This window comes from Lepisosteus oculatus, chromosome 22, assembly GCF_040954835.1.
Source record: "Lepisosteus oculatus isolate fLepOcu1 chromosome 22, fLepOcu1.hap2, whole genome shotgun sequence".
NCBI lineage: Eukaryota > Metazoa > Chordata > Actinopteri > Semionotiformes > Lepisosteidae > Lepisosteus > Lepisosteus oculatus.
This window is the reverse complement of record NC_090717.1, coordinates 466,448-484,053: the sequence shown is the minus strand read 5'-3', so window position 1 is coordinate 484,053 and position 17,606 is coordinate 466,448. Positions and strand designations below refer to the sequence as shown.

Below are 17,606 nucleotides of genomic sequence, written 5' to 3'. Positions count from 1 at the left end.
ACCGGAATAGCAGACACAGCGGGAGAGAGGAGAGAGCCGGGAGTCACCGGAATAGCAGACACAGCGGGAGAGAGGAGAGAGCCGGGAGTCACCGGAATAGCAGACACAGCGGGAGAGAGGAGAGAGCCGGGAGTCACCGGAATAGCAGACACAGCGGGAGAGAGGAGAGAGCCGGGAGTCACCGGAATAGCAGACACAGCGGGAGAGAGGAGAGAGCCGGGAGTCACCGGAATAGCAGACACAGCGGGAGAGAGGAGAGAGCCGGGAGTCACCGGAATAGCAGACACAGCGGGAGAGAGGAGAGAGCCGGGAGTCACCGGAATAGCAGACACAGCGGGAGAGAGGAGAGAGCCGGGAGTCACCGGAATAGCAGACACAGCGGGAGAGAGGAGAGAGCCGGGAGTCACCGGAATAGCAGACACAGCGGGAGAGAGGAGAGAGCCGGGAGTCACCGGAATAGCAGACACAGCGGGAGAGAGGAGAGAGCCGGGAGTCACCGGAATAGCAGACACAGCGGGAGAGAGGAGAGAGCCGGGAGTCACCGGAATAGCAGACACAGCGGGAGAGAGGAGAGAGCCGGGAGTCACCGGAATAGCAGACACAGCGGGAGAGAGGAGAGAGCCGGGAGTCACCGGAATAGCAGACACAGCGGGAGAGAGGAGAGAGCCGGGAGTCACCGGAATAGCAGACACAGCGGGAGAGAGGAGAGAGCCGGGAGTCACCGGAATATCAGACACAGCGGGAGAGAGGAGAGAGCCGGGAGTCACCGGAATATCAGACACAGCGGGAGAGAGGAGAGAGCCGGGAGTCACAGGAATATCAGACACAGCGGGAGAGAGGAGAGAGCCGGGAGTCACAGGAATATCAGACACAGCGGGAGAGAGGGGATAAGTGAAGAGGGAAGAGAATCACCCTTCTCGCCGTGCTCCGCCCTCCCCCTCTCAGTACCTGAAGTCCTCGGATCCGGCCGAGCAGATGTACTGGTCCAGGTAATTCCACTTGTACTCCTCCAGACGCTCGTGGCTGAACTCCACCCAGCAGGACTGGAAGTGACCGTCCGAGTGGGAGGGACACAGACTGTAGCTATACTGGATCTGAGCACATTCATAGGGGTACCTGAGAGAAAGCACAGCACCCCAGAGACACACGTCACAACAAGAACAAGAATGCAACACAGCGCAGGGAGGTCACGTCACAAGGACAGTAACACAGGGCAGGGAGGTCACATCACAAGGACAGTAACACAGGGCGGTGAGGTCACGTCACAAGGACAGTAACACAGGGCAGGGAGGTCACGTCACAAGGACAGTAACACAGGGCAGGGAGGTCCCATCACAAGGACAGTAACAGAGCAGTGAGGTCACGTCACAAGGACAGTAACAGCGCAGTGAGGTCACGTCACAAGGACAGTAACACAGGGCAGGGAGGTAACGTCACAAGGACAGTAATAGAGCAGTGAGATCACGTCACAAGGACAGTAACACAGAGCAGGGGGGTCACGTCACAAGGACAGTAACACAGAGCAGGGGGGTCACGTCACAAGGACAGTAACACAGGGCAGGGAGGTCACGTCACAAGGACAGTAACACAGAGCAGTGAGGTCACGTCACAAGGACAGTAACACAGAGCAGGGGGGTCACGTCACAAGGACAGTAACACAGAGCAGGGGGGTCACGTCACAAGGACAGTAAAAGCGCAGTGAGGTCACGTCACAAGGACAGTAACACAGCGCAGTGAGATCACGTCACAAGGAAAGTAACAGAGCAGTGAGGTCACGTCACAAGGACAGTAACAGAGCAGTGAGGTCACGTCACAAGGACAGTAACAGAGCAGTGTGGTCAAGTCACAAGGACGGTAACAGCGCAGGGAGGGCACGTCACAAGGACGGTAACACAGCACAGTGAGGTATCGTCACAAAGATGGTAACACAGCGCAGTGAGGTCACAAGAACGGTAACACAGCACAGTGAGGTCAAGTCACAAGGACGATAACACAGAGCAGTGAGGTCACGTCCCAAGGACGGTAACAAAGAGCAGTGAGGTCACGTCCCAAGGACGGTAACAGCGCAGGGAGGTCACGTCACAAGGACGGTAACAGCGCAGGGAGGTCACGTCACAAGGACAGTAACACAGCGCAGGGAGGTCACGTCACAAGGACGGTAACACAGCGCAGGGAGGTCACGTCACAAGGACGGTAACACAGGGCAGTGAGGTCAGAAGGACGGTAACACAGAGCAGTGTGGTCAAGTCACAAGGACGGTAACAGCGCAGGGAGGTCACGTCACAAAGATAGTAACACAGCGCAGTGAGGTCACAAGGACGGTAACACAGAGCAGTGAGGTCAGGTGACAAGGATGGTAACACAGAGCAGTGTGGTCAAGTCCCAAGGACGGTAACACAGAGCAGTGAGGTCACGTCCCCAGGACGGTAACACAGAGCAGTGAGGTCACGTCCCAAGGACGGTAACACAGCACAGTGAGGTCACAAGAACGGTAACACAGCGCAGTGAGGTCTGGTGACAAGGACGGTAACACAGCGCAGTGAGGTCACAAGGACGGTAACACAGAGCAGTGAAGTCAGGTCACAAGGACGGTAACAGCGCAGGGAGGTCACATCACAAGGACAGTAACACAGCGCAGTGAGGTCACATCACAAGGACAGTAACACAGCGCAGTGAGGTCACATCACAAGGACAGTAACACAGAGCAGTGTGGTCAAGTCACAAGGACTGTAACAGCGCAGGGAGGTAACGTCACAAAGATGGTAACAGCGCAGTGAGGTCACAAGGACGTTAACAGTGCAGTGAGGTCACAAGGACGGTTACACAGAGCAGTGTGGTCAAGTCACAAGGACGGTAACACAGCACAGTGAGGTCACGTCTGAAGGACGGTAACACAGCACAGTGAGGTCACAAGGACAGTAACACAGCACAGTGAGGTCACGTCTGAAGGACGGTAACACAGCACAGTGAGGTCACAAGGACAGTAACACAGCGCAGTGAGGTCAGAAGGACAGTAACACAGAGCAGTGTGGTCAAGTCACAAGGACGGTAACAGTGCAGGGAGGGCACGTCACAAGGACAGTAACAGCGCAGTGAGGTATCGTCACAAAGATGGTAACACAGCGCAGTGAGGTCACAAGGACGGTAACACAGCGCAGTGAGTTCACAAGGACGGTAACACAGCGCAGTGAGTCACGTCCCAAGGACGGTAACACAGAGCAGTGAGGTCACATCCCAAGGACAGTAATACAGAGCAGTGTGGTGAAGTCACAAGGACAGTAACAGCGCAGGGAGGTCAAGTCACAAGGACAGTAACACAGCGCAGTGAGTTCACAAGGACGGTAACACAGAGCAGTGAGGTCAAGTCACAAGGACGGTAACACAGCGCAGTGAGGTCATGTCACAAGGACGGTAACAGCGGAGTGAGGTCATGTCACAAGGACAGTAACACAGCGCAGTGAGTTCACAAGGACGGTAACACAGAGCAGTGTGGTCAAGTCACAAGGACGGTAACAGCGCAGGGAGGTCACGTCACAAAGATAGTAACACAGCACAGTGAGGTCACAAGGACGGTAACACAGCGCAGTGAGGTCAGGTGACAAGGATGGTAACACAGAGCAGTGTGGTGAAGTCACAAGGACAGTAACAGCGCAGGGAGGTCAAGTCACAAGGACAGTAACACAGCGCAGTGAGTTCACAAGGACGGTAACACAGAGCAGTGAGGTCAAGTCACAAGGACGGTAACACAGCGCAGTGAGGTCATGTCACAAGGACGGTAACACAGCGCAGTGAGGTCAGGTGACAAGGATGGTAACACAGAGCAGTGTGGTCAAGTCCCAAGGACGGTAACACAGAGCAGTGAGGTCACGTCCCAAGGACGGTAACACAGCACAGTGAGTTCACAAGAACGGTAACACAGCGCAGTGAGGTCTGGTGACAAGGACGGTAACACAGCGCAGTGAGGTCACAAGGACGGTAACACAGAGCAGTGAAGTCAGGTCACAAGGACGGTAACAGCGCAGGGAGGTCACGTCACAAGGACAGTAACACAGCGCAGTGAGGTCACATCACAAGGACAGTAACACAGCGCAGTGAGGTCACATCACAAGGACAGTAACACAGAGCAGTGTGGTCAAGTCACAAGGACGGTAACAGCGCAGGGAGGTATCGTCACAAAGATGGTAACAGCGCAGTGAGGTCACAAGGACGGTTACACAGAGCAGTGTGATCAAGTCACAAGGACGGTAACACGGCACAGTGAGGTCACGTCTGAAGGACGGTAACAGCACAGTGAGGTCACAAGGACGTTAACACAGCGCAGTGAGGTCAGAAGGACAGTAACACAGAGCAGTGTGGTCAAGTCACAAGGACGGTAACAGTGCAGGGAGGTCACGACACAAAGATGGTAACACAGCGCAGTGAGGTCACAAGGACGGTAACACAGCGCAGTGAGGTCACAAGGACGGTAACACAGCGCAGTGAGGTCACGTCCCAAGGACGGTAACACAGAGCAGTGAGGTCACATCCCAAGGACAGTAATACAGAGCAGTGTGGTGAAGTCACAAGGACGGTAACACAGAGCAGGGAGGTCACGTCCCAAGGACAGTAATACAGAGCAGTGTGGTGAAGTCACAAGGACAGTAACAGCGCAGAGAGGTCAAGTCACAAGGACAGTAACACAGCGCAGTGAGTTCACAAGGACGGTAACACAGAGCAGTGAGGTCAAGTCACAAGGACGGTAACACAGCGCAGTGAGGTCACGTCCCAAGGACGGTAACACAGCACAGTGAGGTCAGGTGACAAGGACGGTAACACAGCACAGTGAGGTCAGGTGACAAGGACGGTAACAGAGCAGTGTGGTCACATCAGAAGGATAGTAACATAGAGCAGTGAGGTCACGTCACAAGGACAGTAACACAGCGCAGGGAGGTCACTTCACAAGGACAGTAACAGTGCAGGGAGGTCACTCACTTGGGCAGGTACCGCGTGACGGTGATGATCTTGTCCTTCAGACACACCTTGTGGAAGGTGCGCCCCATACTGAGCCAATACTGACTCTCTTCCTCCTCTGGCCTCTTGCGGGACACCAGCCCTGGGGAGAGACACGGCGCAGGTGTAAGAGAGGCAGGGGCCCGAAGAGACCCCCCCATCCATCCCCCCCGTACCTCTGGAGTAGAGGGGGCTGCTGCTGAGTGGGGGGGCGCTGGAGGGCGGGGGGGTCCTGTTCCGGGGCTGGACGATCAGCTGGTAGCCCTGCATCAGGCGCTGGCAGATGAACTCCTCAAACACCTGGGGGGCGGTCAGCACCGGCGCGTCGTCCTCTCGCCTGCAGGGGGCGTCGACACGGAGATGAGCAGGACAGACCCTCCCCCTCCCTCTTCTGACAGCAGACCCTCGTGACCCTCCCCAACGAGCTCCTCCCCCCGCCTCCTCCCTCCATCTTCCTCTCAGCACCTCTCCTCTCCCTCTCCTGCCTCTTCCTCCTCCCCTCCAAACCCACCCAGCCCCTCCTTCTCTCCTCTCTCTTATCCCTTCTCCCTCTTCCCTCTCCTGCCCCCACCTCCTCTTGCCTCTTCCCTCCACCCCTCATCTCCTCCTCCCCTCACCTTCTCTCCTCTCATTTCCTCCCCTCTGCACCCTTCCCCCCTCCTGTTTCCCCCCCCCTCCTGCTCCCTTCTCTCTCCTCCCTCTTCTCACCCCCTCTCCCCTCTCCCCTCTCTCTTCTCCTCCCTCCCCTCTCTCTTCTCCTCCCTCTCCCCTCTCTCTTCTCCTCCCTCTCCCCTCTCTCTTCTCCTCCCTCTCCCCTCTCTCTTCTCCTCCCTCTCCCCTCTCTTCTCCTCCCTCTCCTCTCCCCTCTCTCTTCTCTTCCCTCCTCCCTCTCCCTTCTCCTCCCTCTCCCTCCTCCTCCCTCTTCTCTTCCCTCCTCCTCCCTCTTCTCTTCCCTCCTCCCTCTCCCTTCTCCTCCCTGCTCCCTCTATCCTCTCCCCTCTCTCTTCTCCCCTCTCTCTTCTCCCCTCTCCTCTCCCTCTCTCCTCTCCCTCTCTCCTCTCCCTCTCTCCCAGACCTGTCCAGGTCAGTCTGGGGCAGCAGGTCATAGCAGCCCTCAGTGTAGTCGTTCTGCAGGCTCTGCCTGTCGGGGAAGTAGTCAGTGGTGAGGGGCAGGCAGGCGGGGGTGGTCAGGGACTTCCAGTCCACCCCGACGGTGCAGCAGAATCCCGGCACTGTGGGGGGAGCAGACAGCACCACAGCTGTCAGAGCAGCACAGCCCACGCCCACAGCGCAGGGGGAGAGCGTGGGGGAGACAGAGCGAAGGGGACCAAGCACAGAACCATCGAGGCAGAGAGGAGCGAGAGAGAGAGACAGACAACGGGAGAAAGAGAAAGAAAGGAGAGTGTCAGTATCGCTGCTCTCAACGTGAATCACAGTGACAACCTCCTGTTCCTCATGCAAGACAGTTGCAGCCTCCGGCGTGCAGGTGAGGGTTAACGACTCGCACAGAGAGCAGAGCTGACCGATGGTTCACATGGGACCACAAGCCCGTGCATCACATAATCCATACATGTTCATGCTGCACATAATCCATACATGTTCATGCTGCACATAATCCATACATGCTCATGCTGCACATAATCAATACATGCCCGTGCTGCACATAATCAATACATGCCCGTGCTGCACATAATCAATACATGCCCGTAATTGCACATAATCAACAATTGTTATTGGATCTGCTGGGTTATTTAGAGAAGAGCAGCCAGTTTTTAGCATGACTGCAGAGAGAGAGACAGGGTCTCCTACAGACAGAGAGACAGGGACTGCAGAGAGAGACACAGGGTCTCCTACAGACAGAGACACAGGGTCTCCTACAGACAGAGAGAGAGAGGGACTGCAGAGAGAGACAGGGTCTCCTACAGACAGAAAGAGAGAGGGACTGCAGAGAGAGACACAGGGTCTCCTACAGACAGAGAGAGAGACGGACTGCAGAGAGAGACAGGGTCTCCTACAGACAGAAAGAGAGAGGGACTGCAGAGAGAGACACAGGGTCTCCTACAGACAGAGAGAGAGAGGGACTGCAGAGAGAGACACAGGGTCTCCTACAGACAGAGAGACAGGGACTGTGGAGAGAGACAGGGTCTTCTACAGACAGAGAGAGACAGGGAATGTGGAGAGAGAGAGACAGGGTCTCCTACAGACAGAGAGAGACAGGGCATGTGGAGAGAGAGAGACAGGGTCTCCTACAGACAGAGAGAGACAGGGAATGTGGAGAGAGAGAGACAGGGTCTCCTACAGACAGAGAGAGACAGGGACTGTGGAGAGAGAGTAACGGGTATATGACAGCGAGAGACAGGGACAGATTCCACATTCCTTGCTCTCTATGCCAGCAGGCATGAATGGACATGAACACCCAGACCTGCGGCTCGGGAGGAAACGGACTGTTCCCTGCTCTCCGCCTGCATCCTGATCCTGTCCTGCAGGGACCTGTGGCTCCGACTGACACGTGACGTTTACAGGGTATGTTCCTACTTCCCGATGGCGACAGCACTGACACTATCACTGCAATCACAACGACACGCCACAGACGACAATATTCACAACTCACTGGGATCTGGGCTGCCGGACGACGAGTCTTCAAACGAGCTACCGCGGTTCAGCGGAGTCCCTGAGGGCACAACATGCCAGCATCACACGACACGCCAACACTATCCCCTGTGCCAGGGAGTCCAGGGGTCAGGGGTCGGGGGTCGGGGGTCGGGGGGTCGGGGTACCTGTGCTGTTGCTGCTGGCCGGGCTGCTGGCGAACTCTTCTGCACCCCCACCACTCAGACAGAAACTGTTCTCGCCCAGCGTCCGTGCGGCTGACCGCCTATGCCCGCGGGCGGGCAGAGAGACAGGCAGGAGAGCAAGAGGAAAACCAAACACTCAGGCAGGAGGCTCATGCTTTCCAGAAACCCCGCCCTGCATCTTTGCAAGGAGCTCGTTTAAATGTCAGAGACTCGATTGAGGGCAAAACCCAAACCAAAAGAACAATCAGAGCATCTGTGTATCTGTGCTGCACCCCGCTGTGGTCTGGCCCCTCCCCCTCCCCCTGTGGGTGGGCGGGTCCTACCGGCCTGTGGCCTCGTGATAGGCCAGCTCCAGCAGCTCGGCGGACGTGTGGGCGGAGTCTCTCTGGCCGCTGCCCTGGAGCTCGGCCATGTTCTGCCGGGTCTGGTGGTGGATCTGGATCGCCTCCCCGGACGGGCCTGGACAGAACCGCAAAGCACAGAGCTGCAGGGGGGGTACAGGCGTGGGTGGCCGGGGGTACAGGGAGGAGGCGGGGCGCGGGCCGAGCGTCTCACCGACGGGAAAGGTGTGCATCCAGCGGCGCCGGTTGGAGGTGAGCTTCATGGGCATGCGGGACGGGGCGAAGGGGTTGATGAGAGCCCGCTGCGGGGTGTACCCCCCGGGGCGCACGTGCAGCGTCGACTCCGCGCTGCCCACGTGGAAGCGGCCCGGAGCGCTGGAGTCCCGCTGCGACTCCATCATCTTCTCCAGCAGCTCTGGGGGAGAGAGCCGGAGACTGAGCCCGGGGCCAGCCGGGCCGGGCCGGGCCGGGCCGCCAGCAGAGCCGAGCCTCACCTCGTGTGCTGGTGTACCCCAGCGAGCTGCTGACCTCGTACTGCGCGGCAGGCGGCCGCGGGATGAGCAGGATGTTGGAGACGCGGCTCAGGCTGTCGTCCGACGCCAGGCTGCGCTGCTCCTCGGGCCCGGGGGCCCGGCCGGGCGGGGGGCTCCCCGACACGTCGCACGAGCTGGAGCTCTTCCTGCCGCTGGCCTCCCGGTCCCGATCACGCGCCGCCCTGCACGGGCCAGCGGAGCCGCGGGGTCACACATCCAAACCACACCTTGTGCAGACCTCTGCCCACCTGCTCAGCACACGCCTCCCTGTTCTCTCAGCACACGCCTCCCTGTTCTCTCAGCACACACCTCCCTGTTCTCTCAGCACACGCCTCCTGTTCTCTCAGCACACGCCTCCTGTTCTCTCAGCACACGCCTCCTGTTCTCTCAGCACACGCCTCCTGTTCTCTCAGCACACGCCTCCCTGTTCTCTCAGCACACGCCTCCCTGTTCTCTCAGCACACACCCCCTGTTCGCTCAGCACACACCCCCTGTTCGCTCAGCACACGCCTCCCTGTTCTCTCAGCACACGCCTCCCTGTTCTCTCAGCACACGCCTCCCTGTTCTCTCAGCACACACCTCCTGTTCGCTCAGCACACCCCCCCTGTTCGCTCAGCACACCCCCCCTGTTCTCTCAGCACACCCCCCCTGTTCTCTCAGCACACGCCTCCCTGTTCTCTCAGCACACGCCTCCCTGTTCTCTCAGCACACGCCTCCCTGTTCTCTCAGCACACGCCCCCTGTTCTCTCAGCACACGCCCCCTGTTCTCTCAGCACACGCCTCCCTGTTCTCTCAGCACACGCCTCCCTGTTCTCTCAGCACACGCCTCCCTGTTCTCTCAGCACACGCCTCCCTGTTCTCTCAGCACACGCCTCCCTGTTCTCTCAGCACACGCCCCCTGTTCTCTCAGCACACACCCCCTGTTCTCTCAGCACACACCCCCTGTTCTCTCAGCACACGCCTCCCTGTTCTCTCAGCACACGCCTCCCTGTTCTCTCAGCACACACCCGTCTCTCTTCCCACACCTGCACACACCCGTCTCCCTCTTCTCACGCCTGCACACACCCGTCTCCCTCTTCTCACGCCTGCACACACCCGTCTCCCTCTTCTTACGCCTGCACACGCCCGTCTCTCTCTTCCTACACCTGCACACGCCCGTCTCTCTCTTCCCACACCTGCACACGCCCGTCTCTCTCTTCCCACACCTGCACACGCCCGTCTCCCTCTTCTCACACCTGCACACGCCCGTCTCTCTCTTCTCACACCTGCACACGCCCGTCTCTCTCTTCCCACACCTGCACACGCCCGTCTCTCTCTTCCTACACCTGCACACACCCGTCTCCCTCTTCTTACACCTGCACACGCCCGTCTCTCTCTTCCTACACCTGCACACGCCCGTCTCTCTCTTCCCACACCTGCACACGCCCGTCTCTCTCTTCTCACACCTGCACACGCCCGTCTCTCTCTTCCCACACCTGCACACGCCCGTCTCTCTCTTCCCACACCTGCACACGCCCGTCTCTCTCTTCTTACACCTGCACACGCCCGTCTCTCTCTTCCCACACCTGCACACACCCGTCTCTCTCTTCCCACACCTGCACACACCCGTCTCTCTCTTCCCACACCTGCACACACCCGTCTCTCTCTTCCCACACCTGCACACACCCGTCTCTCTCTTCCCACGCCTGCACACACCTGTCACCCTGCCTGTACCTGAAGTTGGTGCTGCGCTGTGTGCGGGAGGGCCCTGGCAGTCTGAACACCTGGGCGTCGTAGGCATCATAGTCCACCTGGATGGGCAAGCTGTTCTCCGAGTCCTTGGGCGCCCCCAGGGCTGGACGGAGAGGGTTGGGGGAACACACATCAGACAGACCATCACTAACGCCTTCATCAGAAACCAGTATGATGAAGCAGTGAAGGGAGCGTTAAATTCAAGCTTTCCAAACACAAGGGTCCACTCTGGCACAGGGAAGGCCAACAACACCCAGAAATCAAACTGGCACAGAGACCTTCTGCAGGACATACGAGCAATATTCTCCCATGCAGAGCTACAAGCACAGGTAAGTACAGCACAGGTAAATGCCAAGTAAACACCTGTGAAACCCCCATGGTCGGTCTGTATTCTTGTCTGAAATGTCACTATAGATCCATGAATCTCTTAGGAAAAGATCAAAATAAACTGATTACATGTATAATGCAGACACCTAAGGCATATTTGGATTATTGAACACACACTGAGCACGTGGACACGGGACAGGGGTATCTCACCGTGGTCTCTGCCATTTCTTCCTCTCTCGCTGGGGGGCTGTAGCAGGAGTCAGGCAAGAGCATGTGGAGAGAAAGCAAGAGGTCTGGGTGTCATGTCCCTCCTCCATCTCCCCACCTGAGACAGTATCGGTGTGAGAGTCGGTGTGCCGGTGTGTCAATATCAGTGTGAGAGTCAGTGTGTCATTATCAGGGTGAGAGTCAGTGTGCCGGTGTGTCAATATCAGTGTGAGAGTCAGTGTGTCATTATCAGGGTGAGAGTCAGTGTGCCGGTGTGTCAATATCAGTGTGAGAGTCAGTGTGTCATTATCAGTGTGAGAGTCAGTGTGCAGTGTGTCAATATCAGTGTGAGAGTCAGTGTGTCATTATCAGTGTGAGAGTCGGTGTGCCGGTGTGTCATTATCAGTGTGAGAGTCAGTGTGTCATTATCGGTGTGAGAGTCAGTGTGTCATTATCAGTGTGAGAGTCAGTGTGTCATTATCAGTGTGAGAGTCAGTGTGCCCGTGTGTCAATATCAGTGTGAGAGTCAGTGTGTCATTATCAGTGTGAGAGTCAGTGTGTCATTATCAGTGTGAGAGTCAGTGTGCCCGTGTGTCAATATCAGTGTGAGAGTCAGTGTGTCAATATCAGTGTGAGAGTCAGTGTGTCATTATCAGTGTGAGAGTCAGTGTGCCCGTGTGTCAATATCAGTGTGAGAGTCAGTGTGCCCGTGTGTCAATATCAGTGTGAGAGTCGGTGTGCCGGTGTGTCAATATCAGTGTGAGAGTCAGTGTGTCATTATCAGGGTGAGAGTCAGTGTGCCGGTGTGTCAATATCAGTGTGAGAGTCAGTGTGTCATTATCAGGGTGAGAGTCAGTGTGCCGGTGTGTCAATATCAGTGTGAGAGTCAGTGTGTCATTATCAGTGTGAGAGTCAGTGTGCAGTGTGTCAATATCAGTGTGAGAGTCAGTGTGTCATTATCAGTGTGAGAGTCGGTGTGCCGGTGTGTCATTATCAGTGTGAGAGTCAGTGTGTCATTATCGGTGTGAGAGTCAGTGTGTCATTATCAGTGTGAGAGTCAGTGTGTCATTATCAGTGTGAGAGTCAGTGTGCCCGTGTGTCAATATCAGTGTGAGAGTCAGTGTGTCATTATCAGTGTGAGAGTCAGTGTGTCATTATCAGTGTGAGAGTCAGTGTGCCCGTGTGTCAATATCAGTGTGAGAGTCAGTGTGTCAATATCAGTGTGAGAGTCAGTGTGTCATTATCAGTGTGAGAGTCAGTGTGCCCGTGTGTCAATATCAGTGTGAGAGTCAGTGTGCCCGTGTGTCAATATCAGTGTGAGAGTCAGTGTGTCATTATCAGTGTGAGAGTCAGTGTGCCCGTGTGTCAATATCAGTGTGAGAGTCAGTGTGCCCGTGTGTCATTATCAGTGTGAGAGTCAGTGTGCCCGTGTGTCATTATCAGTGTGAGAGTCAGTGTGTCAATATCAGTGTGAGAGTCAGTGTGCCCGTGTGTCAATATCAGTGTGAGAGTCAGTGTGTCAATATTAGTGTGAGAGTCAGTGTGCCCGTGTGTCAATATCAGTGTGAGAGTCAGTGTGCCCGTGTGTCAATATCAGTGTGAGAGTCAGTGTGTCATTATCAGTGTGAGAGTCAGTGTGCCCGTGTGTCAATATCAGTGTGAGAGTCAGTGTGCCCGTGTGTCAATATCAGTGTGAGAGTCAGTGTGTCATTATCAGTGTGAGAGTCAGTGTGTCATTATCAGTGTGAGAGTCAGTGTGCCCGTGTGTCAATATCAGTGTGAGAGTCAGTGTGTCAATATCAGTGTGAGAGTCAGTGTGTCATTATCAGTGTGAGAGTCAGTGTGTCATTATCAGGGTGAGAGTCAGTGTGCCGGTGTGTCAATATCAGTGTGAGAGTCAGTGTGTCATTATCAGGGTGAGAGTCAGTGTGCCCGTGTGTCAATATCAGTGTGAGAGTCAGTGTGTCATTATCGGTGTGAGAGTCAGTGTGTCATTATCGGTGTGAGAGTCAGTGTGTCATTATCGGTGTGAGAGTCAGTGTGTCGGTGTGTCAATATCAGTGTGAGAGTCAGTGTGTCATTATCGGTGTGAGAGTCAGTGTGTCATTATCGGTGTGAGAGTCAGTGTGTCATTATCAGGGTGAGAGTCAGTGTGCCCGTGTGTCATTATCAGTGTGAGAGTCAGTGTGTCATTATCAGTGTGAGAGTCAGTGTGCCCGTGTGTCCATATCAGTGTGAGAGTCAGTGTGTCAATATCAGTGTGAGAGTCAGTGTGTCATTATCAGTGTGAGAGTCAGTGTGTCATTATCAGGGTGAGAGTCAGTGTGTCGGTGTGTCAATATCAGTGTGAGAGTCAGTGTGTCAATATCAGTGTGAGAGTCGGTGTGTCAATATCAGTGTGAGAGTCAGTGTGTCAATATCAGTGTGAGAGTCAGTGTGTCATTATCGGTGTGAGAGTCAGTGTGTCGGTGTGTCAATATCAGTGTGAGAGTCAGTGTGTCGGTGTGTCAATATCAGTGTGAGAGTCAGTGTGTCATTATCAGGGTGAGAGTCAGTGTGCCCGTGTGTCAATATCAGTGTGAGAGTCAGTGTGTCATTATCAGGGTGAGAGTCAGTGTGTCATTATCAGGGTGAGAGTCAGTGTGCCCGTGTGTCAATATCAGTGTGAGAGTCAGTGTGTTGCAGTGCTGGCTGGTGTGCAGGTTTGTGTGTCAGTATTCCCGGTCTGTGTTGTTATGCCAGTTGGTGTTTTGGAGTACCGGTCAGTGCGTCAGTGTGCTGGTGTGCGTGCCGGTCAGTGCGTCAGTGTGCTGGTGTGCGTGCCGGTCAGTGCGTCAGTGTGCTGGAGTGCGTGCCAGTCAGTTCGTCAGTGTGCTGGAGTGCGTGCCGGTCAGTGCGTCAGTGTGCTGGAGTGCGTGCCGGTCAGTGCGTCAGTGTGCTGGTGTGCGTGCCGGTCAGTGCGTCAGTGTGCTGGTGTGCGTGCCGGTCAGTGCGTCAGTGTGCTGGTGTGCGTGCCGGTCAGTGCGTCAGTGTGCTGGAGTGCGTGCCGGTCAGTGCGTCAGTGTGCTGGAGTGCGTGCCGGTCAGTTTGTCAGTGTGCTGGAGTGCGTGCCGGTCAGTGCGTCAGTGTGCTGGTGTGCGTGCCGGTCAGTTCGTCAGTGTGCTGGAGTGCGTGCCGGTCAGTGCGTCAGTGTGCTGGTGTGCGTGCCGGTCAGTGTGCTGACTCGTGTGCCAGTCTGGGTGCCAGCGTGCCGGTCAGTGTGTCAGTGTGCTGGTGAGCTTGCCAGTCGGTGTGCCAGTCTGGGTGCCAATGTCCCGGTCTGGGTGTCAGTGTGCTGACTGGTGTGTCGGTCGGTGTGTCAGTGTGCTGACTGGTGTGCCGGTCGGTGTGTCAGTGTGCTGACTGGTGTGTCAGTGTGCTGACTGGTGTGTCAGTCGGTGTGTCAGTGTGCTGACTGGTGTGTCAGTGTGCTGACTGGTGTGTCGGTCAGTGTGTCAGTGTGCTGACTGGTGTGCTGGTCTGGGTGTCAGTGTGCTGACTGGTGTGCCAGTGTGCTGACTGGTGTGCCGGTCGGTGTGTCAGTGTGCTGACTGGTGTGCCGGTCTGGGTGTCAGTGTGCTGACTGGTGTGTCAGTGTGCTGACTGGTGTGTCAGTCGGTGTGTCAGTGTGCTGACTGGTGTGTCAGTGTGCTGACTGGTGTGTCAGTGTGCTGACTGGTGTGTCAGTCGGTGTGTCAGTGTGCTGACTGGTGTGCCGGTCGGTGTGTCAGTGTGCTGACTGGTGTGTCAGTGTGCTGACTGGTGTGTCAGTCGGTGTGTCAGTGTGCTGACTGGTGTGCCAGTGTGCTGACTGGTGTGTCGGTCGGTGTGTCAGTGTGCTGACTGGTGTGTCGGTCAGTGTGTCAGTGTGCTGACTGGTGTGCTGGTCTGGGTGTCAGTGTGCTGACTGGTGTGCCAGTGTGCTGACTGGTGTGCCGGTCGGTGTGTCAGTGTGCTGACTGGTGTGCCGGTCTGGGTGTCAGTGTGCTGACTGGTGTGTCAGTGTGCTGACTGGTGTGTCAGTCGGTGTGTCAGTGTGCTGACTGGTGTGTCAGTGTGCTGACTGGTGTGTCAGTCGGTGTGTCAGTGTGCTGACTGGTGTGTCGGTCGGTGTGTCAGTGTGCTGACTGGTGTGTCGGTCGGTGTGTCAGTGTGCTGACTGGTGTGCCGGTCGGTGTGTCAGTGTGCTGACTGGTGTGTCAGTGTGCTGACTGGTGTGCCGGTCGGTGTGTCAGTGTGCTGACTGGTGTGTCAGTGTGCTGACTGGTGTGTCGGTCGGTGTGTCAGTGTACTGACTGGTGTGTCAGTGTGCTGACTGGTGTGTCGGTCGGTGTGTCAGTGTGCTGACTGGTGTGTCAGTCGGTGTGTCAGTGTGCTGACTGGTGTGTCGGTCGGTGTGTCAGTGTGCTGACTGGTGTGCCAGTGTGCTGACTGGTGTGCTGACTGGTGTGTCAGTGTGCTGACTGGTGTGTCGGTTGGTGTGTCAGTGTGCTGACTGGTGTGTCAGTCAGTGTGTCAGTGTGCTGACTGGTGTGTCAGTGTGCTGAGTGGTGTGCTGGTCAGTGTGTCAGTGTACTGACTGGTGTGCCAGTGTGCTGACTGGTGTGTCGGTCGGTGTGTCAGTGTTCTGACTGGTGTGCCGGTCAGTATGTCAGTGTGCTGACTGGTGTGTCAGTGTGCTGACTGGTGTGTCGGTCGGTGTGTCAGTGTGCTGACTGGTGTGCTGGTCGGTGTGTCAGTGTGCTGACTGGTGTGTCAGTGTGCTGACTGGTGTGCCAGTCGATGTGTCAGTGTGCTGACTGGTGTGTCAGTGTGCTGACTGGTGTGTCAGTCGGTGTGTCAGTGTGCTGACTGGTGTGCCGGTCGGTGTGTCAGTGTGCTGACTGGTGTGTCGGTCGGTGTGTCAGTGTGCTGACTGGTGTGCCAGTGTGCTGACTGGTGTGCTGACTGGTGTGTCAGTGTGCTGACTGGTGTGCTGACTGGTGTGCCGGTCGGTGTGTCAGTGTGCTGACTGGTGTGTCAGTGTGCTGACTGGTGTGCCGGTCGGTGTGTCAGTGTGCTGACTGGTGTGCCAGTGTGCTGACTGGTGTGCTGACTGGTGTGTCAGTGTGCTGACTGGTGTGCCGGTCGGTGTGTCAGTGTGCTGACTGGTGTGTCAGTGTGCTGACTGGTGTGCCGGTCGGTGTGTCAGTGTGCTGACTGGTGTGTCAGTGTGCTGACTGGTGTGCCGGTCGGTGTGTCAGTGTGCTGACTGGTGTGTCAGTGTGCTGACTGGTGTGCCGGTCGGTGTGTCAGTGTGCTGACTGGTGTGTCAGTGTGCTGACTGGTGTGCCGGTCGGTGTGTCAGTGTGCTGACTGGTGTGTCAGTGTGCTGACTGGTGTGCTGACTGGTGTGTCAGTGTGCTGACTGGTGTGCCGGTCGGTGTGTCAGTGTGCTGACTGGTGTGTCAGTGTGCTGACTGGTGTGCCAGTGTGCTGACTGGTGTGCCGGTCGGTGTGTCAGTGTGCTGACTGGTGTGCCAGTGTGCTGACTGGTGTGCTGACTGGTGTGTCAGTGTGCTGACTGGTGTGCCGGTCGGTGTGACAGTGTGCTGACTGGTGTGCCAGTGTGCTGACTGGTGTGCCAGTGTGCTGACTGGTGTGTCAGTGTGCTGACTGGTGTGCTGACTGGTGTGTCAGTGTGCTGACTGGTGTGTCAGTGTGCTGACTGGTGTGTCAGTCGGTGTGTCAGTGTGCTGACTGGTGTGTCAGTGTGCTGACTGGTGTGTCGGTCGGTGTGTCAGTGTGCTGACTGGTGTGTCAGTGTGCTGACTGGTGTGCCAGTGTGCTGACTGGTGTGTCAGTGTGCTGACTGGTGTGCTGACTGGTGTGCCAGTGTGCTGACTGGTGTGCTGACTGGTGTGTCAGTGTGCTGACTGGTGTGCTGACTGGTGTGTCAGTGTGCTGACTGGTGTGCCAGTGCTGTACCTTGCTCCCTGCCAGTTTGATCCGGGGGGTGAAGCAGCTGCAGGCGCTCTGGCTCTTGGAGGTGTAGAAACTGTGGACACAGAGGATCAGTACAGCACAGGTCTCTGGACACTCAGCTCCACAAACACGACTCACTCGTTAACGGTCTCGGCCACTTGGCAATAAGCAGGACGGGTCTGGGGCGGAGAGGCAGGGCCGAGGGCGCCGGCGCACCTGTGGTTGATCCAGTGCGGCAGATTGTAGTCGTCGCCCAGCCGCGAGTCTCCCGGCACACTGCGGTTGTGCAGCTGTGGACAACACCACACCCTGGGTCAGCACAGCGCCAGACACAAGCACAAGACCCAGGGACTCCCGAGGGTGGATCTGGGATCTGGTCCCAAGGGAACATCTGGGATCAGGTCCCGAGATCGGACCTGGGATCAGGTTTTAGGTCATCAGGGATCAGGCAAGACGTCCTCTCACCTTGAAGAGAGGGACGGCGTGCAGCGGCTGCTCCCCCATACAGACCAGGTCAACTCCAATACCTGCCAGGAAACACCATCATCATCATCATCATCATCATCATCTCCACCACGCACTGCGCTGGTCATCACAGCTCACGTGCGATACCAGTCGAGCTCACCGCTGAGCCCACAATGGCACCACAGACACACACACACACACCTGGCAAACTCCAG

The 17,606-nt window shown here is 56.6% G+C and overlaps 1 protein-coding gene and 1 long non-coding RNA gene across 7 annotated transcripts in view; one reads left to right on the top strand and one right to left on the bottom strand.

The window, feature by feature from the left end:
• Positions 1-17,606, bottom strand: part of depdc5 (DEP domain containing 5, GATOR1 subcomplex subunit) — a 47,755-nt gene that overhangs the window by 16,742 nt on the left and 13,407 nt on the right. For 5 of the 6 annotated variants that reach the window (XM_069181893.1, XM_069181898.1, XM_069181894.1 and 2 more), the window contains exons 16-29: positions 17,392-17,453; positions 17,143-17,216; positions 16,930-16,999; positions 10,927-10,963; positions 10,372-10,492; positions 8,620-8,840; positions 8,340-8,540; positions 8,108-8,243; positions 7,767-7,864; positions 7,601-7,660; positions 6,065-6,248; positions 5,166-5,326; positions 4,972-5,092; positions 949-1,116 (exon numbers count right to left, since the gene is read on the bottom strand). In XM_069181893.1, the coding sequence (XP_069037994.1) occupies positions 949-1,116; positions 4,972-5,092; positions 5,166-5,326; positions 6,065-6,248; positions 7,601-7,660; positions 7,767-7,864; positions 8,108-8,243; positions 8,340-8,540; positions 8,620-8,840; positions 10,372-10,492; positions 10,927-10,963; positions 16,930-16,999; positions 17,143-17,216; positions 17,392-17,453 (1,714 nt within the window). The remainder of the gene's footprint in view (positions 1-948; positions 1,117-4,971; positions 5,093-5,165; positions 5,327-6,064; positions 6,249-7,600; positions 7,661-7,766; positions 7,865-8,107; positions 8,244-8,339; positions 8,541-8,619; positions 8,841-10,371; positions 10,493-10,926; positions 10,964-16,929; positions 17,000-17,142; positions 17,217-17,391; positions 17,454-17,606) is intronic. The other variant, XM_069181896.1, reaches the window with a different exon arrangement.
• LOC138224475 (uncharacterized) overlaps positions 6,245-17,606 on the top strand; it is a 31,496-nt gene continuing 20,134 nt past the window's right edge. The window contains exons 1-2 of the long non-coding RNA XR_011182959.1: positions 6,245-6,475; positions 7,386-7,512. This is a non-coding gene — a long non-coding RNA (uncharacterized lncRNA). The remainder of the gene's footprint in view (positions 6,476-7,385; positions 7,513-17,606) is intronic.